General features: G+C 51.1%; 2 protein-coding genes across 4 annotated transcripts in view; one reads left to right on the forward strand and one right to left on the reverse strand.

Moving 5' to 3' along the window:
* Nucleotides 1-2,478: 2,478 nt before the first annotated feature.
* NAT9 (N-acetyltransferase 9 (GCN5-related, putative)) lies at nucleotides 2,479-6,108 on the reverse strand. The gene is made up of 7 exons (XM_008588260.1): nucleotides 6,083-6,108; nucleotides 5,419-5,504; nucleotides 4,361-4,470; nucleotides 3,660-3,803; nucleotides 2,957-3,016; nucleotides 2,724-2,818; nucleotides 2,479-2,613 (listed from the first exon to the last, which is right to left on the reverse strand). The coding sequence occupies exons 2-7, from the start codon at nucleotides 5,493-5,495 to the stop codon at nucleotides 2,479-2,481; spliced, it is 621 nt and encodes a 206-aa protein (XP_008586482.1). The 5' UTR covers nucleotides 5,496-5,504; nucleotides 6,083-6,108.
* A 191-nt stretch (nucleotides 6,109-6,299) lies between these two features.
* TMEM104 (transmembrane protein 104) overlaps nucleotides 6,300-24,551 on the forward strand; it is a 59,659-nt gene continuing 41,407 nt past the window's right edge. Inside the window, exons 1-8 of one of the 3 annotated variants that reach the window (XM_008588265.1) lie at nucleotides 6,300-6,378; nucleotides 7,020-7,132; nucleotides 15,546-15,667; nucleotides 18,460-18,541; nucleotides 19,174-19,270; nucleotides 19,923-20,003; nucleotides 23,593-23,692; nucleotides 24,110-24,218. In XM_008588265.1, the coding sequence (XP_008586487.1) occupies nucleotides 7,088-7,132; nucleotides 15,546-15,667; nucleotides 18,460-18,541; nucleotides 19,174-19,270; nucleotides 19,923-20,003; nucleotides 23,593-23,692; nucleotides 24,110-24,218 (636 nt within the window). In that variant the 5' untranslated portion in view covers nucleotides 6,300-6,378; nucleotides 7,020-7,087. Of the gene's footprint in view, nucleotides 6,379-7,019; nucleotides 7,133-15,545; nucleotides 15,668-18,459; nucleotides 18,542-19,173; nucleotides 19,271-19,922; nucleotides 20,004-23,592; nucleotides 23,693-24,109; nucleotides 24,219-24,551 lie in introns of those variants that run through there. The other 2 variants (XM_008588263.1, XM_008588264.1) reach the window with 2 other exon arrangements.

Genomic DNA, 24,551 nt, shown 5'->3' on the forward strand with positions numbered 1-24,551 from the left:
CCCAAGCCAGGCACCACTATTCTAAGGAAACTCCTTCAGAAATTCAACCGGTTTCTCCAAACAACTTCAGCCTCTGTGTTTTCTTTCAGAGCTTTGTTCTCTGGCCTTGGACCCCTTTTAGAGTAGCCTTTGGCTTGGAGGGGAGGGTATGGCTGGAAGGAGGACCATGTAGGGCTTCCTGTGACCCTAAGCCCTGGTCACTTTAACCAGAGGGCCTGGAATCTGCAGCTGCACACAGTCCTGTGGGAGGAGCAGGACCCACCCAGCTTCCTGTGCTTCGCTTGGTGTGTGTACCCACATGTGTGGGGCTGGCCGTGGGCCCCTTATGCGATGGGGACAGTTATTGGAGAAAGTGGGAGCTGAGACCTAAGTGCTCAGAGGGCTCAGGGGTTCCTGTAACTCTTGGAGCGCTGAAAGTGTGAATCCTAGGACAGACAGACAGCTTGATTTGGAACGCAAGGGCTCAGCTTTACGCTTACACTTTCTGCCAGCCGCCAGTGGGCTGCAGCAGTCCCCGGAGCAGGCTGAGCTAGCACCAGATACTCTATCTTATCTGGCCACTGACCTGATTGGAGGGCAGTTGTTCAGTACTAGGGAAAACAGGTCCGCTGAGCCCCAGAACATGCATGCTGTGTGGCAGGGTGCGGTGGAGGGGACTTTCCAGAGGCAAAATGCCCTGCCTCTCCAAAGACCCAGGTCCCTTACACCTCTGGCACCAGAGGCCACAGCCTAAAGGTCTGCCAGGGTGGCCTGCAGAGCCAGGAAGTTCCAGGACAAGTGCTCAGAAGGGAGGGAAGCTGGCCCCAGGCTACTTACTCTCCACCGACCCACAGGAGACCACTTAGAACCAGGTTCCTGCCTTGAAGGGAACAAGTGAAGAAGGAAGATAAGAGAATCAGGGACTCTGGCCATCTCCTTGTTAGGGTTTGGATTCCACTAGAGTTAAGAGGGACCAACCAAAATCCTAATCATAGCACCCATTGCCCACGCCCTGCTCAGCTGGGCCTGGCCTGCCCTCCATCCTACCCCCACCTCAACCCTATGACCCCTGGACCCCTCCCCACCCTGCACAGGTCAAGCAGTCCTGATTGCACCACAGGGCTGTGGAGTGGCCCCTCCCTACCTCACCTGCTGGGGAAGCCCTAGGGGAACTTTGAGTCTAAGCCGAAGACACGTGGCTCAGAGGGAACTCCTATCGCGGAGAGACTGGAGCACAGCACAAACAGCCATAGCAAGTGAAGTTTTGCTTTTAGATTCAAGCATGTTTTAGAGCTACCATTTCCCACAGGGATGGTCGGCTGTGAGGTGCCGAGATTGAGGGGGCTGAAAGGCCTTGAGCAAGTCACCTTACTTGGGACTGTTTTCTCCGGCTTGAAAATGCCCTACAAGCATTCTTCGATGCTGTGTTTTGAAAACATGCCCAGCCTTTCTTGACTGCCACCCTGGATTATGACGGGGCACGGGGAACAGTCAGAAATCAAAGAGTGTCCCCCCCCACCCTGAGGCCCAGCTCTACCTTGTAAGCAGCTGTTGCCAGGCAGCCAGGCCATCCTAAACCTGGGCCTCCACTGCCCCCTCATGGCCTGGTCAGGGGCAGCTGCTCCCAGAAGCAGAGCATGGGAGAGCAGGAGGGACAGACAGCAGAGCAGCCTAAAGCCCTCCTCTTCAGGAGGGTACCACTGAGTGGCCTCCACTTCTCCTGAAGCCCTGGCAACTGCACAGGAGGACCCAACCTTCAACAGAAGGATGTTCTCCAGCCACAAGAAGCTGTATCCAAAACTAACTTACTCCTCTGCAAGACTATTTGGCTCTGAAGAGTAAAAAGAACAATTTGGCTCTGAAGAGTAAAAAGAACAAGAACACTAGGTCGAGGGGCTGGCCACTCACTCCCTCTCTAAGCTACCTGTCTTTCCAGAGTCACACCAGCCTGCTTCTGCAGGACAAATGAGGACCAGATGCTAAGATGGGCCTCCTGGTAGTTCTCCACACAGGCTGAATGAGGAAACGGAAGCTGGCCGAGCTTCCAGAGCAGGCTGGACACTCTATCAGCACCAGACACTCTAACTTGGCCACTGACCTGATTGAAGTGTGCTTTACTCCCAGCCAGGACAGTGGCCACAGGATGATGCCCCCGGCCTTTATGGGGAAAGGCATGTTCACTCCCGTCAGTTCTCCGTGGTGCCCCTGCACCTCTGGCTCCCACCTCCACCCTGACCTGTCCTGTGGATTCCTGCCATCCATTCCAGGTTCTGAGTCTGATCTGGGTTTGGCCAGGAGGGGAGAGGAGGGACAGGCCCTGGAGTCCGCTCAGCCATATTGCCAGTGAAGAGAGGCCAAGGCAAGCCTGGCCAGAGTCTAAAGGGCCCAAAAGGTGATTCTCAGCCTGGAGCAGGACCAGGAGCTCTCTGGCACTGAAAGCTCCGTATGTTTACTCCTGTTGCGGGGCTCTGGTCTTTGGAATGTGCGGCACCCCTGCTGTCAGCAGGGCCCTGCTGACCCATCTCTGTAGGGCTTCTCTTGCACGTGGCTGGTCTGCTCCAGAAGCCACTGCCGCTCAGGCTCGCTCATGGTCAGTCTGAGCGTCACCTCCTGGAAGACACTGCTCACAGCCACCTGCATGAGCCAGAGAAAACAGGGCCTGCTAAGTTACAGCCAGAAGTTCTAGCACCATCAGGCCCCACTGCACAGACCTAGGCCTTGCCCTCTGCCGACGACATCCTTACCTGCTCAAAGTGAAGTTTCTGGAACATCCGGATGCTCGGGTCATTTCCTTGCCCGATTTTAGCCTCAAACTTGGTCAGACCTAAGTTAGTCACTCCTCCCAGAGGAGATCAGAGAGAGGGGCAAGCAGCAGGCTGAAGCCCCTCCCCCAGCTCCTCCTGTCCCAGCTTGCAGTGGAAGCACCTGCCCCCCACCCTCAGGCCTCCTCCCCAGTTGTCTGCTCAGACTTTCTTACCATAAGACATCATCATGAGAACGGCCTCAGTGCCGAAGCCTTTGCCCCTGCAGCTGGGCTCTAGGAAAAACAATAACAGCAGCCGCCACCATGTGCCAGGCTCTAGTGTGGCCACTTGACAGACATGACCTCAATCCTCACAACAACTCTGTGAAGTTGGTACTATCATTACCATTCTGCAGATGAGGAAACAGGCAAGGAGGAGTTAAATGACTCGCTCCAGGTCTCACAGCTTGCACCTCAGCAATCTAACTCCACAGCTGACCCCCCTCACATCATGAAGACAGTAGCCTCTCGGGGTATGCTGCCTCATGGAGACAGTCAGTAGCCTCTCGGGGGAAGCTGAGGACCAAGGATGCAGAAATGGGAGAGGCTCCTCCCACTGCATGACAAGATGCTTCAGAGATCATTTATTTTCAGATGGTCCCCAGCATACGTCAAGAATGAGGCAGACTGAATTGTGAAGACCCCAAAACCAAAGGTTAAGTTCACACCTAAGCATAAGGAAATAAAGTGATGAACCCAGGGGTGAGCCACCTCACCAGGCTGAGGGGGACTCGGGGCAGTCTGCCCCAGCCAAGTGCTGGGCTCACCAATGTGGAGCCTCCCACTAGGTTCTCTGAGCACCCTATGCAGCTTGGCAGCCTCACAGTTCAGCAGATCTGAGTGTGAGGGAGGGAAGGCAGGGCCAGGTAGAACAAACCTGCAATCATGACCTCGATCTCCCCCAAGGTGGGGTCTTCTACATCTGTGAGAAAGAGGTTCACATCTCCTGCCATGCAGCTCTCTTCAGTGATGCCTGGCTGGGCCTGCCACTTCTCTGCATCCAGCAAAATGAAGGTGCACTCTAAGCAGGGAGGCAACAGAGTTATCACCTACACTCCCCAGAGAGGAGAGGTGAGGATGGGATTCCTACCGAAGCCAGGGAACTGCAGAACACCATCGGCCCTGAGTCTGGGAAGAGAAAAGGGAGCCCAGATCTTCCTTCAGCTCATTACAAAGTTCCAAACCTGCCTTCGATCTGCAGTAAAATATGGCTTCTCCAAACAGCACCATACACTCAGAGCGCAGAGGACCCAAAGGACAGGAACCACAGCCACACTAAACTATGGCCAGGGATGTGAGGGGAGGGCCTAAATTTATAGCCAGAGCCAAAAATTCTTTACTTTCTCTAAATCTTTCCAAGCCTGGCACAGTGAGAGGGGAAGAAGTCAGAAGCATCAGTCACGGGGACCAGCTTCAGGTGGGAGGAGGGTACAAAGGTTTCTGGCACCTTCCAGGCTTTTCATAAAGCTTTTGCAGCCTCATAAGCGCTGTGGCTGGTGATGAGAAAGAGAAAGAGCCTGGAGACTGCCTCCAGAGTCAGCCCTCCCACTGCCCAGGGCCGGGGCCTCCGCTCCTCACTGTCTGCATCCTCCCGCCAGCTGTGCTGCATGGCATACTCCTGCTCCAGGGTCAGCGGCTCTGAGGCTGTCAAACGCTGCAGTTCCTCTGATTTCATCCATTCGTGGTACCTGCAGGGACAAAGGGATGGCCTTAGACATGCAGGACTGATTCAGAGGCATGGATGTGACACTCTGTAAAGAAATGCACAGTAGAAAGGAAGGTCCCACAGGGTTAACACAGGGCTCATAGAAGACTCAAAGAAAGGGTTATGATTGCTCCTAAGACAGCGAACCACAGGCAGGAGACCTAAAGGCAGACTAGTTCTAGAAGAGAACAGCAGGAGGAGTCAGTTTTATCTGTCTGGCTTCCTGTCCTGTGTCAGGGGGTCAGTGCAGAGGAGCAGTCTGAAAAAACATTCCTGAAATTCCTCAGGGGAAGTATGTGACAAGCTAACCTCAGCAAAAAAAGCCTGGACAGATCCCCACGAAGGCAGAGCACCAGAAACCCCCAAAAGGGAAATTACAAGCAGAGGATACCCCCCTACACTATCACTATCCCAATCTGCCAGACATTTGCCGACTAACCCCAGAAGAGTACCATCCTGTGACTCAGTCCTGGCTCTCAAACAGCAGACATCAAAACAGCCCATCAGCTCAGAATTTTAGAACAAGCTAACAGTAAGACTGCAAGAACTGAACATATTCACTAGCACCAAAGGAATGTCATTAATTTACAATTAGGTGAGAAGACAATTTTTCTTTCTTACACACATTTGGTTTACATAAAATAATTCCTTGCTGAAAGGCCAAAAGGAAGCTGAGAGGGTGAAAGGGAAAAACGAGGGGATGGGTGGCAGCTTCTGGGGAAGTCATAGTCCCTTGCTTCAGCTTTCTTTTTTTTTTTTTTTTTTCCTATACGTAATCACTTCTCACAACCCATGTTTGTTATTCTCAGAGGCTGTTTCCTCTGAGATTTGGCATAAGGAAGGTTGACTCTCCTCACTGTGACTTAGAGAGCTGACTTACACAGCTTTACAAACTGATACAACTGCACCCCATGTCAGGCGGATCAGTTACCTAGGCACGTGCTCTGAGGTGTAGGGTACCAGCACCACCTTCTTCCCCAGCAGCAAGGTGTTCTGATTCAACCTCATGGTAGCAGCCTGCAGGTGAGGAAGGCAGAGACTTCAGGACCTGAGTTTCCTCCCAGTTAGAGTGGCAGCCTAGGCTCTCCTGCTGGGGCCAAGTTGACAGAAGGGACTCCCATCTTTCTTTCCTTCCAAACACTTCAGCGAACACGAACTCCAAACCCCTTGCAAGAAGGGGAACCTAACTGATTAAGGATAACTAGACAATCCTAACTCGCGTTTCAAGGGGCCAAGCCTGGGCTGCCGTTTCTGCCTATCTCTTCAGTCTACTCCTCAGACTTTCATTCCTCAAACCCAAGCACCAACTACCAACACTTACCCGCAAGAATCCCATTATTTGTCCCAGTCCAGGGATTCCAACCCAGGATCAACTTTCAGCCCTGCCTTAAACCTATTTCCAACCCCTCTTCCCAGTGACCACTCCCCTGGGCCCGGGCCCTGCCTCCGACCCGCCCCACTAGCCTGTTCTCCCAAACTACTTTAGGGTGAGGCAGCCTTAAATTCTCAGGCCTCTCCACTTTGTGTGTCGCTCAGGCACACTCTCCTCGACCCTCCAACCACAGGGGTCTGGGTACTGCCCAGCTCAGACCGACCCACCGCCAACGAAAGCGCCCCCAACAGAAAGAGTGATCACCTCCTCCAACTAACCACGCTTCCCGCATGCGCGTGGGAGCTCACCCCGCCCACTTCCGCCACGCAGACGGCAGCCACCAGGCCCCAATCCCGGTCCCGCCCCCGCGAGGGGCCCAATCAGCGCGCCGCGCCCAGCCCGAGCTCTCGCGGAGAAGGTGGGCTGCGGCGCCAGCGCATGCGCGCTGCGGGCGCTGGTGCGAGACAGCTGGCGCTGGGAGCAGCGGAGTGGCCGGAGGCGCCGCGAGCTGTGCTGCAGGTGCTGGGCCGGACGGGAGGACCGGGTGGTGCCAGACTCGGGGCTCCTCCAGAAGGGAGGGAGAGGGAGAGGTTCGGAGCGGGGCTATTGAGAAGAAAGGGAGGTTTGAGGGTACCGGAAACTTAAGGTGGGGCAGAAGGCAGGTGGGGGGCGGGGAATGGAGGCCCCATTGAAAAGGAGAGGATTCGGGGCAAGGATTGGGTTGGAGGGGCGACGTAGGAAGGCCCCCAGCTCCCTGTCATAGGCGGAGGAGTCAGATAGTTCCTTGGGCTGCCCGGTGTGGTAGCGAGCTCGCAGTTCTTGGAATTAAATGGAGATAACCACCTCAGAGTGTGCAAAGGGGGCTTTTGCGGTGGGTGAGACCTAGTGACTTGGGAGGCCCCTTAAGTCACTTGGAATCCGAGCAGCATTGAATACATTCATGCTGTGCACCGAGCAGTGCCCAGCACAGCAATGGAAAAAAGTTGGAAGAAACCGCCCAGATTTCAGTCATCGAGGAAGAACCTTCCCTCGGGGAGGAGTCTTGTGACAGATGTGGAGGCCGGAAGTGTTTATGATAAAATGATGAGGGGGAGGGTGTCCACAAACGTCATGCCCATCTCAGGTCCATCGGAAAGGTGAAGTCTTCTCTTTTGTCTTAGGGAGACGCTGCAGCTGCCACCCCTGCACAGAAGGAACCTCTGCTGCCCACCCTTCCTCTCTTTTGGAAATGGCCGGTGAAATCACAGAGACCGGGGAGCTCTATTCTCCCTACGTGAGTATTACTGTTAGAACCTGTTTTGAGGGCCGGCCCGTGGCTCACTTGGGAGAGTGCGGTGCTGATAACACCAAGGCCACGGGTTCAGATCCTATATAGGGATGGCTGGTTGGCTCACTTGGGAGAGCATGGTGCTGACAACACCAAGTCAAGAGTGCGGTGCTGATAACACCAAGGCCACGGGTTCAGATCCTATATAGGGATGGCTGGTTGGCTCACTTGGGAGAGCATGGTGCTGACAACACCAAGTCAAGGGTTAAGATCCCCTTACCTAATAAAAAAAAAACAAAAAAAAAAACCTGTTTTGTTCATCACAGTGCTCTTGGCTTCTAGAGAAGCGTGCTGCTTCCTATGTACTGTACTAGTGAGTGCGGCCACTTGGATAGACCCTGGTGAAAGCAAAATGAGGGAGCTTGGTGGAGAAGCAGCCACGTTGCCGCTGTCACGGCTTGGAATATGAGTCAGGTTTATTCCCTTTTTAATGTTTATCAGAGAGTGATAAGCCAAACAAATTGCCTTGCTAATGCTTAATAGTATTTGTCTCATGGCTACTGCCACTTGCATATACTGTGTTGCCCTTGTGATGGACAGTGATTGACAGCTGTTGACTCATGGTTTTGCTCATCTCAGCAATTTGAAATCACTTTGGTCTTTAGCTGAATTTCACGTTGCACAACTTTATAGTCTTGGATGGTGTAAGAGGCAGTGAAAGCATGCAGAGACTTCTAAGTGCAATTTACTGGAGTCTGCAATTAGAGCAATTAGAATGGTTGATTTCTCACTGTCTTGGGTCTGTTATCCCTCATCTATCACACACACACACACTCAGTTTATCTTTCTTAATATAGAGTTGGTCATAGTTGTTACATCATAGGGCTCCCTTGCCTGGATAAGTAGCTGGAGGACTAGAATAATCAGATGATTGACTCACATTGCTACCACGTATCCTAAAGAAGAGCAGCACTGCCCTAAGCAGCGAGTCTTCTTTATTTTTGTTTCATTTTGTTTTGTTTTGGTTTGGTTTGGTTTGGTTTGGTTTTTTTGCTGCTGGCCAGTGTCTTCTTTCCAGAACTTACCATGCTTTAACAACTATCCTGCTTTGCACATACTTTCCTTGCTCGGGAAGCCCTGCTGTGTTTCTGCCAGCTTCACTGGCTCTACTGTTGTGGTGTGATGGATAAAGAGGCATCTCTGAGAACAGCTGTATGATAGCCTCCCTCACTCCAGGGTCTTCCTGTTGAGCCTGTGCCATTCGTGTTCAGCGATAATGGAGCCCTTCATCTCTGTAATTTATCAGGGGAAGTCTTTCGTGATCCCTGGAATGGAGTGAATAGTGTCCCTCTCATTTGTGGAGTCATGTAACAGCTCCTGGCCTCCTAGTATCAGCAATGAAATGTCCACACTGTCTGTAAACGTCGCCACAGTTCCTCCTTTTTCTTACAATATCTATGAACTTAGAGATGAGGAAATGAGTCATTTCTGTAACTGAGTTTTGCAAGGAAAACACTGTGATGTGCCCCCATTTCTTGTGTCTCCAGTTGCTCACGTCGTCATTTCACATGTCAGCATGCACCCACAGGAAACTGGACGTTAGACCTACAAGCTGAGCATGCGCCCACAGGAAACTGGGACGTTAGACCTACAAGCTTCAGTGGGGTCTGCCCCCCCCCCATTTCCTATGTGTTTTATTTTGTTCAGGGTATTTGTTTGAGGGCCAGCTCTGGGAATTTGCTATAAACAAGTGCTGGTGTTTTCTTATTCTACTGGTGAGAGGGATGTAGGGAAAAGATGGATGGTGAGGGGGATGCTGTGGCATTAGCCAGGAGGTAGTAGTCAGGGTTTTGAGGGGAGAGGACACCTCCTTCCTAAGGCTTCCCTAACTCTGTCATCCTGGGGGAATGAGTCTTGATCCCCTGTGAGACCAGAAGAGGGTTTATCATTCACTGAGCCCAGATAAGCTATGGAAGTGTCTTTACTGCCGTTGCTGCTCTGAATTCCCCTGCAGGCCCCCGCTCAGCACACTGTGGGCAGAACCATCCTCTGGCTGCCTTAGGAGACCAAGATACTGGGCCTGTAGTTCATAAATGTACATCACCCTGTAACATGGTCACTTGTAAGATAAAGCCTCTCGTTATCTCTATGCTACCCCATCGTGAGTTCTGTTTTCCTTCAGGGGTGCCAAGCATGTTTGCTTAAGCTTGAATTATTCTGCATGAAATATTTGTAACAGGCAGACAAGCCTCATAGGGGGCTTGCGTGCTATACCCTCTCAGAGACATGATTCAGGCCTGTACATGTCGCCATAAGTAATCTTAGGACAGGCATGTTTGTTTCCCTACTTATGGGGGCCAGGAGTGGCCAGGATTGAAAATACAAGATGAAGTGGATCACTCCCAGCAGCATGGTCCACAGGCTGCTGCCTGCTGAAGATTGTTGCTGTTGCTTTTGAAGGAAAGAGCGCTTGTTTCACATCCTTAAATCCTCGTTGTTGCTTCTGCTTCATTGCTGCCTTCTGTTTCCTTTTACACCTGTCAGAGGGGAAGTCACTGAAAGACACTGGTGGCCACTGCCTCATACAGTGACGTGGGAGACGCTGCTGGCTTGGAGGTGAGGCAGGGGGTGCTGCAGTAGCTCGCTGGAGCACTGGGGACAGGGCAGCAGAACCGAGGAGCAGGGACTGTGCCTTCTGCAGTTCAGCCACAGAGGAAACTCGGATTAGCCTGCACGCATAGGTCTTCTTTTGGGAGGGCCTTATTCCTCAGCTTTCTGCCACACTTCCCTGGAGGCCAACCCCGCAGAGCTGTCCTGTGATCAGCAGAAGAGAATGTCTCCTTTCTCCTCCTTCCCCACAACGGCTCTTGACCTGGCTTGTGGCTCAGCTCAGATTTACTTCCTGCCTCCATATGCCTGCTCCTTGTGATCAGTCCTTACTGATTACTTTTACTGAAGGTAAAGAGGACTTAACACTTGTCAGGACTGTGAAGCCCTCAGAAGGCAAGGAGGTCCTGCCTTATCCCACAGGAGTCCCTGAGCCCCTGCTAGGCCACAGTGCTTGTTTTGGAACTGAAAATGGCAAGCAAAACGAACATGATTATCCATTTCTGTTCCCACCTGCCAATGGCTTATCTCCAGTAAATTTCTTGGTGAAGTTCTGAAAGGTTCTTCTTCACTGAGATTTATTTGAAGTTGAGCGTGCATATTTTATTGTATCTTTATTTACAGCAGTGGTTCTCCACCGGTGGTGATCTTGCCACCCAGAAAACAATTGGCAATATCTAGAGACTTTTTTTTTTTATTTTGGTTTTGGTGGCTGGCCAGCGTAGGGATGTGAACTCTTGACCTTGGTGTTACCAGCACCACACTCTAACCAAGTGAGCTAACCAGCCAGCTCTGAAGACATGTTTGATTGTCAGGAAACCACTGGTGGGGGGAGGTTGTTACTGGAATTTAGTGGACAGAGGACAGGGATGCTGCTAAACACCCTACAATGCACAGGACAGGCCCCCACAACAAAGAATGCTGTGGCCCCAAAATGTCAACAGTGCCTGGGCTGAGAAACCTGATCTACAATGGATCTTTGACTTCTACATCCCAAGACCTTTATGCATCCCCAAATTTACAAATGCCTCTTGTGCTATTTAATTTCCCCATAAAACTTTTGCCCAGGAACCATCACCTTCTTAAGCCTCTTTGCTTTCTCTTTACTTCTATCACCAGAACCATCCCCAGGACCATTTTCCATAAAGAAATAAGATTTTTAATCCCTTTGTAAGTGTTACTTCTTATAGAGGCAATAAGCAGAGAACAAAGCTGCAGAGGGATCAAATGTTAGGTCATCTGCTGGGGTCTATTCTGTTAGTGCCCTGCTTAAAACCCTCTAAAACATCGACCCCCATCACTTCCAAAAGGGCCCTACAGAGTTCAACCCCAGCTTCATACAGCCCTCCGCTGCCTAGCTTGCTGTGCTTCAGCCACGCTGGCCTTCCGAAAGCTCCTTGAACATACCTACCTCTTTCCCACCTTACCTGGAAGTCTCTTCCCTGGCCCATTTCCTGGAGGCACCTTCTCATCCTTTAAGTCCTGGCTTGAATGTCACCACCAGGCCTTCCTTGAGTATCCTTTATTTAAAGTGCTTTCCCATTATTTGTCACAGTTCCCTGATTCTTTTCTTCATAACGCTTGTTCTCTCAAGCTGTGTTCATAGTTTGTTTTCTTATCTGTCTCCTCCTTCTCAGAATGTAGCTCCATGAAGTCAGTGGCTGTGTCTGTGTTGTTTGCTGTTGTATCCCAAGCTCCAAGAACAGGGCCTGGCCCATAGAAGGCTCTCGGTAGTGGTGGAGTAAATGAATGAATGAGCAGAACTAAGCTAGACAGATGACCCATTCCTGCCCTTGTGCACACTAGGCTCAGAGTGCCAGTGATTGAAATTAACCCAGCAAAAGCAAGACTTAGTTTTTTATAGACATTCACAGTCACTTGTGAAAAGCCAAAACTTCTGGTTCAGAAGGTTGGCAATGGGCTGTGTATCCCGTTTCCCACCCACCTGCCACTCTCAAAATTATTCTGTCAACACCACCCTGAGCCTAGACTCTCAAAGGGAGAATCATATCTGATAATGTTGTGATCCAACCAAGTGCCAAAGGAAGATAATCCAAATGTGTTTTAATCCTTCTGGGATTTGCCTACAGTGTTGAATTGAGATGGCGATGTCTAGAACTGGACAAAGACTCTCAGACTCACGTCAGAGATGACCTAACCGGGGTCCAGTCATATCATTTGAGTGTCCCTGTCTTCAAGCTGTGCACCAGGCACCTGAGAAATGCAAAGAAAAGTGAGATACAGCCGGCCTCAGATGCAGTGATGTGGAAAACATAAATACACTCACATCTGAAACTCAAGATAGTGTGTAGGAAGTGTCATTGCTCTGTAACAAAGGTGGTTTCAAAGGTGAGAAGCAAGACAAACATGGAAGACTGGGAAGGGCTTTGTGTTGGAAGTAGCATTTGAATGGGCCCTGCAGGCTGGGTAGGAATTAAGGGGCTGGTGCCCTATGCCAAGTATAAATACATGGTGGGCAGAGCTCTTTCCTCTCAACAGGATGTCCTCCCATTTGTCCAGCACTCAAATGTCCAGTCAACACCTGCTGGGAAGCCTGTCCCTCTCTAACCACTGCCAAACCCCTCTTCCCCCAGCTGACGGCCCCAGGATGGCGTTGACAGTTCCTCTCTCTATTTACTCTTTAAAAAAAAAATCTGACTGAGGCTGGAAGAATGGGCCCCCATTTGCATGTTTCTAATCATAAATTCAGCACATGGTTATCTCAGAAAAACTTAAGAGTAGATAAAAGCGCATCTTTCTAAGAATGGGAAGTGAAAATGAGAGATGGGTGGGTGCTCCAAGAGGTGAGGGGTTTGTTTTCTTTAAATGATCAGAGACAGGGCCGGCCCGTGGCTCACTCGGGAGAGTGCGGTGCTGATAACACCAAGGCTGTGGGTTCGGATCCTATATAGGGATGGCCGGTTCGCTCACTGGCTGAGCGTGGTGCTGACAACACCAAGCCAAGGGTTAAGATCCCCTTACTGGTCATCTTTAAATAAATAAATAAATAAATGATCAGAGACAAGTGGTAAAGCTACTAAGTCACCCAGTTTAACAGAGCACAGAAAGACTAGCTAGGTGTCCACTGTAATAGTCCAGGCCAGAAATGATTCATTTGAATTGTGAGTAAGAATCATCACAAAAGTCTCCTCAGAGGCTGGCTGGTTATCTCATTGGTTAGAGCAGGTGTTATGAAGTCAAAGGTTTGGATCCCCGTACTGGCCAGTGTCAAAAGAAAAAGAAAAAAGAAGTATTCAGAAATAAAATCAGTAACACTGGGATACAGAGGGGAGGAAGGAGGCTGAGGCCACTGATGGGATGTCCAGGTGGTAGTGACTAGCAGGCGGTTGGACTTGAGGTCTGCAGAAGGGTTGATACTAAGAGAAATGTAGTTGTTTTTTGTCCAGCCATTGTAGTTAAAGCCATAGGGTTGGACTAAGTTGTTGAGGAAAAGATGTGTAGAGAGAAAAAGAGACAGCTAATGTCAGACGCGTAAGAAAGAGAATAAAGACTAACTAAGAAAGTCATTGGGGGGCCGGCCCAGTGGCGCACTGTAGCACGGCGGCGCTCCCGCCGAGGGTTCGGATCCCACATACAGACCGGTTCCCGCTCACTGGCTGAGCGAGGTGCGGGTGCAACACTGAGGGTTGCGATCCCGTTGCCGGTCCCGGTCCGGTACGGGCGCGACACTGAGGGTTGCTATCCGTTGCCGTACACGAAAAAAGACAAAAAAGGAAAAAAAAAGTCATTGGACTTGGGAAATAGGTTGTGACATTTTTTGGTAGCTGCCTGGTATAGGGATCTGAACTGTTGACTTCGGTGTTACAATACCATGCTCTGACTAACTGAACTCACTGGCCAGCCCTTCATTTGTGATTTTTTTTTAAGAGTGCAGTTCCTGAAGAGTTCCAGGGGGCTGGCCGGTGAGCTCACTTGGTTAGAGCATGGCTAATAACACTGAGAGATCATGGGTTCAGATCTCCGTACTGGCCGACCTATTAAAAAAAAAAGTTCTGGGGATGGAAACCACCAAGTACAGGAGCTTGGAAATGAAGGCAGAGGAAGCAGATTGCTTCTACTGTCAGTTTGGTAAAGAGAAAGTGAGAGGGTAATAAAGGCATCAAGGAAGTTTGTAAGCAGAGGGGAGGAACTAGTGGGAGGAGAGAATTGCAGAAGGCTGGGATGAGCCCAGAAGTTCAGGTGCATAGCTTAGGTCAGCAAGGAGGAAGGACACGTGTTCCTCAAAGACAGTCAGGGAGGAGGGAGGGTAAGGAGCATGCAGATACTGAGATTTTTTGAGCTAGGAAGGAGTGAGGCTTCAGGAGCACATATCAGGTGACCACAGTCATCTCCATAAAGTAGGAGATGACGCCTTCATCTGACAGTGATGGGGGTCATGGGTCTGGGGGCTTGAAAAATGATGCTTGGAGCAGTTGCTGTGGGAAACGCTAGGAAATCCATGTCGAGGAACAAAGAAAATCTGAGACTTCTAGACCCAAGGTGAAGGAGCCATTCATTTATTGTAGGACCCATCGCTTCGCTGTAATTAAAAGAAAACCCCTCCAGGAATCTTGAGCAGCTTTGTCTCAAGGAGCAGAGAAAAGCAGGTGCTGGGCCTTGTCAAAGGCTGGCAGTCAGAAAAGTCAGAACAGGGAAGGGGAGGAAGAGGGGGGCTGGGGCAGCACATGCTTCCTAGAGCTAGCTGATTGCACCCGGAAAGGAGGTAAACGATGCCACAATGGGGGTGGGCTTCTGGTAGGGAGGGTTGGAGGGCAATGGGGAGCTTATGGGAATGGAGAGCATCGTGGAAGATCAGGGATTCAGGTCAGAAGACAAATTTCACGGTTGAGATCTTGCAAAAAGAATAGTTGTAATTAACTGCACTGGAGTCAAGGTGGCATGAATTAGAGTTACATTTAAAAGCTAAAGTCAGTGACCCAACAAATCACCCCGAGATTGGTTGCCACGGGTAGGGGTGATGGAGAGCGGTTGCTAATGGAAACTGGTTTTTTGGTGGGGGTGATAAAATGGAAGTAGATGGTCGTGCTGGTTGCTAAATATTACTAAAACCCACTGAAGTGTGTACTTTAAAGGGTGAATTTTGTGCAGGGGTGATGGAGAGCGGTTGCTAATGGAAACTGGTTTTTTTGTGGGGGTGATAAAATGGAAGTAGATGGTCATGCTGGTTGCTAAATATTACTAAAACCCACTGAAGTGTGTACTTTAAAGGGTGAATTTTGTGGTGTGTGAATTATATTCTTATTTTTTTTTTTAAAAACTGAAGTTGGTATAGGGAGGGGGGTGAGGGAAGCATGAATTTTGATGTCCCAAAGGCCACTGGCAAGGATTGGTGGAGAGGAGGCCTGAGTCAAGTGTTTGGCAGTCTTGGAAAAATGGGTGTCCCTTTGGGGTCAGCATTGAGCATTCATCCTGGCGCCTGGTACCTACACATGACACTGTCCTCAGGAAGCCCACAGTCTGGTTGAACAGAGTGCTAACATCTGTGAGGCAGCTTTGAATAACCTGAAATGATGGGGGAATGGAGATCAAAAAGGAGGCTGGAGCTGGCCATCGGAGAAGGTCTGAAAAGAACCAACAGAGCGTGGGGCCCTGGTCATCCAGGGCCTGACACTTGGTTGCAGAGCCTGGCTCCAGAGGACCAGGTGTAATTCTCCCCTCTAGTTGCTTCCCGGTCTGAAGTCTGGCCTTCCAGCCTTCCCAGTTGTGCCATCAGCCAGGGCTGTCCTTGGGAGTTGCTGAGGGGAGAGGGAAATTGATTTCTGAGCTTGAACGTTGCTTCTGTCTGTTCCAGGTTGGACTGGTGTACATGTTTAATCTCATCGTGGGCACAGGTGCGCTCACCATGCCCAAAGCCTTCGCCACAGCCGGGTGGCTTGTCAGCCTCGTCCTGCTGGTGTTCCTGGGCTTCATGAGGTGAGAGGCAGGGGCTGTCATGCAGGGGCTGGCAGGGAAGCCAGGGGGAGTCTGCCCAGGAAGGCTGCACTTAACGTGAGGGCACTTGAGGGGTGGGAAATGCCTGTCTACTCCATCTATAGGTATGTGAGTCCCAACCAGGGTGGCCGGAGAGAGGAACTAGGTACAAAGGTCTCCCAGTGTCTCATGCTAATAGAGCAGTCACACAACCCTGACTAGTTAAAAATTAAGGCATCTGATTAGGCTTTGGAATGTTTCACGCAGCGCTGGCGTGTTTCTTCCCCCGGCAGATTTACTTCCCCTGTTATGGACTTTATCAGTGTTCCCATCAATTTTTGCTGTGTGAGCAAACACCACCTAACCACAGAAAAGGAATCCGACAAACATTTAAGGTGATATGAGAACTCAGTTTGGAATTTAGGATTTGCTTAAGATAATTCACAAAGGAAGTGATAAACACACACAATCAAGATCAAGCTCGCCTGCCTGCATTGTGCCTGGCAGCAGACCGGAGGCCAGTGCCTCCCAAGCCCTCAAGCCCTCCTTCCCCTCGAGCCAGGTATAGGATTCATCAGCTGGGGCTTCAGCGAGGCTGATTCTACTCCAGGCTCCTCCTGGGGATTCCACATGTAGGTCTGAAGTCATTTCACAAGTCCCTGAGGCTAGCGAGGGACTTAGGACTAGGCATTTCCAGCCCCCTCAACCAGGTAGGAATCTACATGCTGCAAAAAAAGAGGTGAGTAGAAATACCCCCAAGGGGCACCTCCCCTGAGACAGGCAACACCCCGTCTCTATGCACCAGGCACTGTTCTAGGTGCTCGGGGTGCCTCACCAAACAAAACAAAGATCCCTGCCCTCGCAGACCTGCCTTTGTGTGTCTGGGAAGACAGACGAGAAGCAGGGAAGGTGATAAATGAGTAAGTTGTGGACTAGGTTGGAAGGTGATGAGCAATATGGAAAGAGACGAAGCATAGCAGGGCAAGGGGGGCTGGGAAGGGAGGCTGACTGCAGTTTTAATTAGAGTCGCGAGGGGTCATGGGGGATGGGCAGTGGTTAAGCCAAGATTTGAAGGGGGAAGGAGTAGGTGCCACTGAAAGAGTGAAACAGAACTTAGTGGTGGAAGCAAACTGAGACCTGGAATTGGCTGAATGGGATAGGAAAGCACCTGTGTTTTTCAATTTCTCCACACATTTCTTTGGGGGAGTTTTGAGGTGAACCTTGGGGTACGATTGTCATATTGTGTATGGCGAGCCCTGGCTACCAGGGGCTCTAGCAGACGTTGTCCTGATACGACCCTGTGTCCCCTTTTAAGAGCCTTCAGCACAGGCAGCTGTCTGAATGGGAAGTGATTATTGGGGTCTCCAGGGAGGGGCTGCCATGGCCCCCTCTGTACTCAACCCATTTACGTTTGAACACGATCAGTGAGTTGGCTTCGTGCAACCATGAGAGGTCTCTTTATGCCTTAATTAAGATTGATTCTACTTTTACTTCCAAAAGAAGGGAAAGTCTAAAGTCCTTACAATGGTCACTTAGGCAAGATAATGAGAAACCTTTGTAGGAGGTGCTGCGGCGATTGGAATGGGAATTTCAGAGCTGGCTGCCCCCCCCCCCCAAGTGGAATGGATGTGGGTTTAACTGCTGTGGGGTCATGTGGCTCCCCTCCCACCTGCCACCCAGCTTTGTGGGGCTGAGCGGTCAGCCTGCTGGCCCTTGTCAACACTCAAGGAGGGCACGGGGCGAGTCTGGCGGCAGAGCCATGCTGGCCTCAAGAAAGAGGGAGACGGATGTTCCTCCCAAATTGTTTTATGGCAGAGATGGAACTTTGTGGGGCTGAGCGGTCAGCCTGCTGGCCCTTGTCAACACTCAAGGAGGGCACGGGGCGAGTCTGGCGGCAGAGCCGTGCTGGCCTCAAGAAAGAGGGAGACGGATGTTCCTCCCAAATTGTTTTATGGCAGAGATGGATTGATGCCTCTGGTTTTATTAGCAGGAAGGCTCCCGCCCCTGTATTTTCTCTTAACAAAAGCATTCGTGCATTCCAGCTGTCATGTGGGTGTCTCAAGTTTCTTTAACAGGAAAAGAAAAGATGATTCTTCCACTCTAGTCTGACTTCTTGGTAAATGTCTGGTGCCACCTCCCAATCTCCCTTTTTATTCATACCATTAGAATGCAAGCTTATTTTAGTATTAGCCAGATTATTCAGAAAGTAAACATACTGCCAGTGAAAAGGGATGGACTCTGGAGCCAAGTGTTCATTTTCTATTATCCATGCCCGTGCTCCTTCCATTAGTGGATGTACTTGGGAGTTGACCGCTTGTCTGTGTCCTAGCCAGGAAGGTGAAAGCTGCCTGCTGTCCTTCCAGAAGCTAGGGGAGGGCCCCTTTGTGAATCAGCCTCTTCTCCCAACTTAGAATGTCTGTGCCCGGCAGGCCGCTTCTGGGTGTGTGGTGCTGAGTGCCCCCTTCGCCTCCACCCCCAGCTCGCACTTTCTCCCTCAGTTAGTTGCCCTCTCATCAGCTTCTTTGGAGCCCCTTTCTCCTGTGCATGGGAAATACACTCTAAACATAGACAGCGACATCAAAGCAAGCGCACAGGCGCACAGGCATCGGTTATGCGCACATAACGCTTTCTGACCAGATAAGACCCATCTCGAAAGCTCTCCAGGGAACAGCTCTCAGAAGAGAAAATGCTTTGGGCTTGTTGGTCTGGTCAGGTCTTAAAACGACTTTTCCTTTTTCCTTGTACCTCCTTCAATCCCCCTCTGCCTTTGGCCATTAACACGGCCTCTCCTTCAGCTTTGTAACGACCACCTTTGTGATGGAGGCCATGGCAGCCGCCAATGCGCAGCTCCGCTGGAAGAGGATGGAAAACCACAAGGTGGGTGTATTGTCCTTGTCCCTAGGTGGTGCCCACCTTCAGTTGTGTACCCAAGATGCGATCTCAGCAGCCAGTTCTTCTCCCAACTCATGGAGGAGGGCTGTGTCCACAGTGCTACCCCAGGAGCTGAGTCCCATGGCCAAAGCATGATAGCCACATACAGCTTAGGGAGCAGATACAGCCTGTGCTGTCCCAGCACCACTGCACTGGTCCCTCACACCCCACCTGAGCCAGCTCAGGCATTCCAAACCTCAGTACCCAGCGGCTGTGCTGCAGCTTCTTCCTCTGAGTGTCTGCACCTCCTAATGTGACTGTGGACATGTTGAATACAGCCTGTGCTGTCCCAGCACCACGGCACTGGTCCCTCACACCCCACCTGAGCCAGCTCAGGCATTCCAAACCTCAGTACCCAGCTGCTGTGCTGCAGCTTCTTCCTCTGAGTGTCTGCACCTCCTAATGTGACTGTGGACATGTTGAGAGCTTCCTAACCAGAAACCTCCTAGAAAGAAATAACAAAAGGAAATGGATTCAATGTCGTCCTGGGGATTTTCTGTAGAGTTACGTACTCCCCCTTTTCCCCTTGTTTTTTTCTCCTACTCTTCCTTCGTGCCCCCACCACCCCCGACTTCCAGGAGGAGGAAGGTGACGACTCCTCATCAGACTCAGACAGTGATGTTCTCATCCAGGACAACTATGAGCGGGCAGAGAAGCTGCCCATCCTATCTGTGCGTAAGTCCTGGGATTCTGGGCAGGCCTGCACTTGCCGCTGGCCCATGGGGTTCTCTCTTCATTGAGCGAGCCCTGGGAGTCTCCCCGCAGACAGCTTCTGGCCTTTCCTGCCTGCAGATCGATTCTAGGAGTGCACCGTGGTAGAGTGAAAAGAGCACTGGCTTCAGCATCCCAGGCGCAGGCCTGGCCCCTGCTGGCCCTACCTCTTACTAATGTTCACAACTTGGCAAGTTACTTGACCTCTGAGCCTGTTTCCCACCTCCCCTCCCGTTAATAAAATGATTAAATGCCTGGCTCCATGCCCAGTGCACACTGGAGCTGGAATAGATGTCGTCTACGGCTCCTTGTCTTCCTTCCCCACCCCCATACCCACACATGCCCTTGTCTCTCTGTCTCCTCACCGTCAGGCTGGGCTGGGCTGAGAGCCCCTGCTCTCCCCTCACACCATAAGGAGCACCCCTGAATTTCCTTTAAAAAATATAGACTCTTTTAAAATGTTTCAAGCAGGAAACCTTAGAAAAAGTTTTCTCAAGAGTTTGAGATGCTTGGGGATTTCATTATTCTGGAGAATTCCATGAGCTCAACAACACCCTCTAGGAGCTCTTCCAAGTAGAAGAACCACTTCCTCTTCCTTCTTCTTTTGGCTCCACAGAGAGACGTGGATCTCCCAACCTTTTTGAAATCACAGACCGGGTGGAAATGGGACAGATGGCATCCATGTTCTTCAGTAAAGGTAGGTGTTCCTTTGGTGTGGGGCACAGGGAAAGGGGGAGCTGGTACTTCCCTGCAGAACTGGGCCCTTGTAACGACTAGGGACAGGACAGGTGATGAGGAGGAACAGATTGTCCACCTGCTCCCACAGCACCTGAGAAGCCACTTTGCTGATGGGCCTGGATTGCTTCCGGTCATTTTCTTGGATTCCTCCCTGTCCATCGGCATTAAAAATAAAAAAGCGGCTGCTCCAGTAGAGGTCAGGAATCCTAGGCAGCTTTCCAGTGAACAAAGCCACTTGAGGCCACCTGGTAGTTTTGCGCCTCTTGCTTGATTGCTTCTGACTTTGTTCTCCTTTCTTCTGGCCTGCCCTGTCTAGGACACCTTCTGACAGTGACAGGCTCTGCTGCACACACACCTGGGCATCTTCCCAGTGGCCAGCAGAGGGCGCTAGGAGCCCAGGCCTGGCTGGCGGTGGGAATCAGAGCGCCCTGGAGTCTGGTAGTGATCCCGCTCTCTGTCTGCTCCTTACTGGGATTTGGCTACAACCTGAAGGGATCCACCCACCTCAGGTGTTGGGTTGTTGTGGGTTCTGGCAACAACATCTTATATTTCCATAGCCCATCTTGTTCTTTTGGAAGATGAGCTATTTAAGAGTTTAGTTTTCAGTACCCAAACGTGTTCATTTCCGCTTCACTGAATGTGAGACACATTCTCACTAAATCTTTCCCCTTGCAGCTATCTTGGAAAATTTTCTTCCCCTTTGTCAAAGCCCCTAATTGCCAAGTGGGGTGTCTCCACCGGTTCTTTCTAGACTTGAATGAGGCTGCACTTAACCTAGAGCCAGGGGGACTGTAGAACCTAGAATCTTCTTGCCTGCTTTTTGGGACATTAAGCATTGAGCTTATCATTGGTAGTGTGACTTGACTTTCAGTCCAGAAGATTGTGATTATCCAGGAAAGGTTGCCCAAGGGCCTGGGCCACCCTTGCTACTGGACCAGCCTCATGGAGGGCTTTCAGAATTCATCAAAACCAAACTGATTCCGATCAGCCCACTTCTGTGCTTTTCCTTTGTTCCATTTCTGTCACTCCCCATCTCACCAGCATAAACGTTTCCTTCTGGCAGCCACACAAATTCCCTTTCCAAATGCAGGCTTTTAAAATAAAATGCACATTGGAGGGAGAATGTATACGTTTTAAATCTCCTTTCTCATTTTCATGTTCTGCAGTCTGCTCCAATTTCTTTAAGAGCTCTAAGAACTAATAGTTTTGGTTTTTGTCTTTTTCCCTGCATGGACTAGACTCCTAGTTTACCCAAATCTAATAGAAAATAAACACATTCGTATGAGCAGCCTCATGCTTAGAGAGAGCCTCCTTCTCATCTGCTCCAAGGTTCCTCAGGCTTGGCACTCTTGACACTGGGGCTGCATCATTCTTTTTTGTGGGTTTGTCCTGTGCATTGTAGGATGTTGAGTATCATCCCTGGCCTCTACCCACTAGTTGCCAGTGGCACCTCCTCGTGATGACAGACAGAACTGTCATCACATGTTGTCAGATGTCCCCGATGGGATGGGGGGCATAATCACCCCTAGTTGAAAACCACTGCTCTGCTGTGTTCCTAATTCACAGGTTGTCAGATTGTTGTCTTCACCTTTGGCAGGGCTGCCACCCTCCACAAAAGGCTCCCTTGGGGTCCAGGCTCATTTCTTGTAATTAGAAATGCCAGGCTTAGTCATCGATGTCCTCCGGAAGTTCATTGATCCTCCCACTTTGTGTCTAATAATGAATGTGTTGACTGGGGAGGGCCAATGGTGGTTTATAAACAGAGCTGAGGCTGGAGTCCATTGGCAGGTGGAGGAAAGGTTGGGCATGGGGAGGGGACAGTGCCTCTCCACAGAGAGCACTGGCATCAGAGCAGAAAGGCAAGCAGGAGCACGGGATGCACCTGGAGCCTGGGGCATGAGTGACAAGCAGACCCCAGGGGCCACTGAGCTTGGACACCAAGGCAATCTCCAACATGTGAGGGAAGGACATGCCAACTGACATGTTCAAAAAGCAGGCACCTCCTGGGTCCTTTCAAGAACCATGTTTTCCTAGTCTTTTTATCCCGAGACTCCTAGGAGCAGAGCCAATGTCACGTAGCCCAGTAGTAGCATGTCCTAGGCTTTCCCCTGGGGACCCTGCAGTCTTTTCTGAGCCACCAGGATTAAAAGGGAACTGTCACTTCATTTTTCTTTCTGTTCTCAGAGGAGCCAGCAGCTTGAGACCAGTGGCATCAAAAACTTGAGCAGTCAGTCTGAACAGCAGCTCGAGACTGGCTGTCTGGGACCATAACCCTTAGGTTGAAGAGCCCAGCCATTTTTTCCAGATCTTTTGCACCTGCTCTTTATAGTTGGATTCTTATATGGAGGATAGCACAGGTGAGATTCTTCTTGACATACAGGTTGAGAGACGTTCAGTGATCTGTTGAGGTCATGGAGCAAATCCAATGGAATTAGGACAAGAGCCCTGCACTCCCGACTCCTAGTTCAGGCTCCTTCTGGAGTGAGAGGGAACAAAGGTTTGCAGAGGGAGCTTCAGCATCGTGCGCCTTCCAGAGTCAGCACTGTCCCTTGCAAGCACTTTTGTAAGAAGTAGAGGAAGTGCGTCTTGAATGCCATCTCTCCCCAGCACACCAGGTCACCATTGGCCACCAGGTGCTTGGTGATCAATCAGATTCAGAATGAGGTACTTGATCTTTGGAAATCAAGGGCCTCTTACCCTTTTGATTTCAGTTTCAGAGAGCTGGGCTGTTTCCTGACAACTTCTCCTTGCTTCAGTTCTTCACTAGCAATCTCTTATCGTAGAGCCCTGGGTTGACTGCGGTGGGGCCCTGGCCCACAGGCTCCTGACTCAGGGCAGCTCTCCTGCCCTCCCCCTACAGCCCAACCCGATCCAGCATGAAGGTGCCTCTGGGTCCTCCACCGCTGGGCCACACCTCACACTTACCTTGCACCTGTCTGGATTCAAAACCTCCTGAACCTCTGAGCCTCACTGGGCCGTCTCTCAGGTGAAAGTCACAAGCTGCTGTGTCTCTTGCCAGCGTCACAGTGTAGCCAGCCAGAACAAGAAATGGGACACTGGGCCACACCTCACACTTACCTTGCACCTGTCTGGATTCAAAACCTCCTGAACCTCTGAGCCTCACTGGGCCCTCTCTCAGGTGAAAATCACAAGCTGCTGTGTCTCTTGCCAGCGTCACAGTGTAGCCAGCCAGAACAAGAAATGGGACTTTGGGGTCGTTTTCCCACTTTTTTTTTTTTTTTTCCTTTTTGTCTTTTTTCGTGTCCGGCAACGGGATCGCAACCCTCGGTGTTGCGGCCACACCTCGCCCAGCCAGCGAGTGGGAACCGGTCTGTATGTGGGATCCGAACCCTCGGCGGGAGCGCCGCCGCACTCCCAAGCGGCGCACCATAGCAGTGCACCACTGGGCCGGCCCCGATTTCCCACTTTTTTGTAGAAAGTAAACGGCTTAGAGAACTGAACGCTATGGAAGAGGTAGCGATTTGGTCTCCAAAAAGAATGCAAATGTCTGTCTCTGGCTACCTGACCCATGGCTTTGTTCCTTTCAGTGGGTGTCAACTTGTTCTATTTCTGCATCATTGTTTACCTGTATGGGGACCTGGCCATCTATGCTGCAGCCGTGCCCTTCTCCCTCATGCAGGTGACCTGGTGAGTAACCCCCTCACCCCCACACTGGCTGGACCAAGTGGGCTTCTCTGGCCGGTCAGGGTGGAGTGCCCAGGGCAGAAGCCCAGTGCCAGGCGAGTCCCTCAGTGTCTAAGGAGTATAGAGGCCCAAGGCACTTTTCCACACCTGCCACAGCCAGCCGTGCCCCCGTCCTTAGGGGACACGCTCTACTCTGCCATCCCTCTCCCTGCCCTTTTGGGAAGATGGCTAGGATTCCCATCAAGGGTTCCTGAGTCAAGAGTGGTGCTACAGGAACAAGTGAGGCCTGTCCTAAAATGTGGTTTGTGAAAAGTTGAACTGTTGGAACTAAAGCAGCTGTGGAGGGAATGGCTTCTGTCTCTTCCCAACCAAGCAGGGAGGGCCACACTAGCCTGCGGTCTGCCCTGTTCTCCTTATCAGCAGCATCACTGGCAACGACTCCTGTGGCGTGGAGGCAGACACCAAACACAACGACACCGACCTGTGCTGGGGGCCCCTGCGCCGAGTGGACGCCTACCGCATCTTCCTGGTGAGTGTTCTCGCCTCTGCAGCCCTGGCCCCACCTGGGCACAGCAGGCCATCCCGGGCAGCCAGAGTGCTTGAACCACCTTTACTTTCTGGTAGAACCCAGAGAGGAGGGTCTGTGCATCTCTGTACTCTTTCTCCTGGGAGCCAAGGCCCCCGTAATGAACCAACAGATCGTGTCTCTAAGACCTTATCCCCAGAGCATCCTGGCAACCAGGCCTCAAAATCGTATGTGCTGTGGAGTTGGCATCCAGGTCATTGCCAGCCCCAGGGCCGTGAACTGTTGTAAACGTAGCTCGGAGTTTGAGAGGCACTCTTAGCAAAGTTCTTGAAGAGT

This window comes from Galeopterus variegatus, unplaced genomic scaffold (genome assembly GCF_000696425.1).
Source record: "Galeopterus variegatus unplaced genomic scaffold, G_variegatus-3.0.2 Scaffold4752, whole genome shotgun sequence".
NCBI lineage: Eukaryota > Metazoa > Chordata > Mammalia > Dermoptera > Cynocephalidae > Galeopterus > Galeopterus variegatus.

What these genes read in the sequence shown, in the direction of transcription:
- NAT9 (XM_008588260.1), bottom strand. Translation starts at nt 5,495, where the DNA reads ATGAGGTTGAATCAGAACACCTTGCTGCTGGGGAAGAAGGTGGTGCTG. An exon ending in CTGGCGGGAGGATGCAGACA is followed by an intron (nt 3,804 to 4,360) that starts GTGAGGAGCGGA and finishes CTCCCTGCTTAG; the next exon opens with AGTGCACCTTCATTTTGCTG. An exon ending in AGAAACTTCACTTTGAGCAG is followed by an intron (nt 2,614 to 2,723) that starts GTAAGGATGTCG and finishes TGGCTCATGCAG; the next exon opens with GTGGCTGTGAGCAGTGTCTT.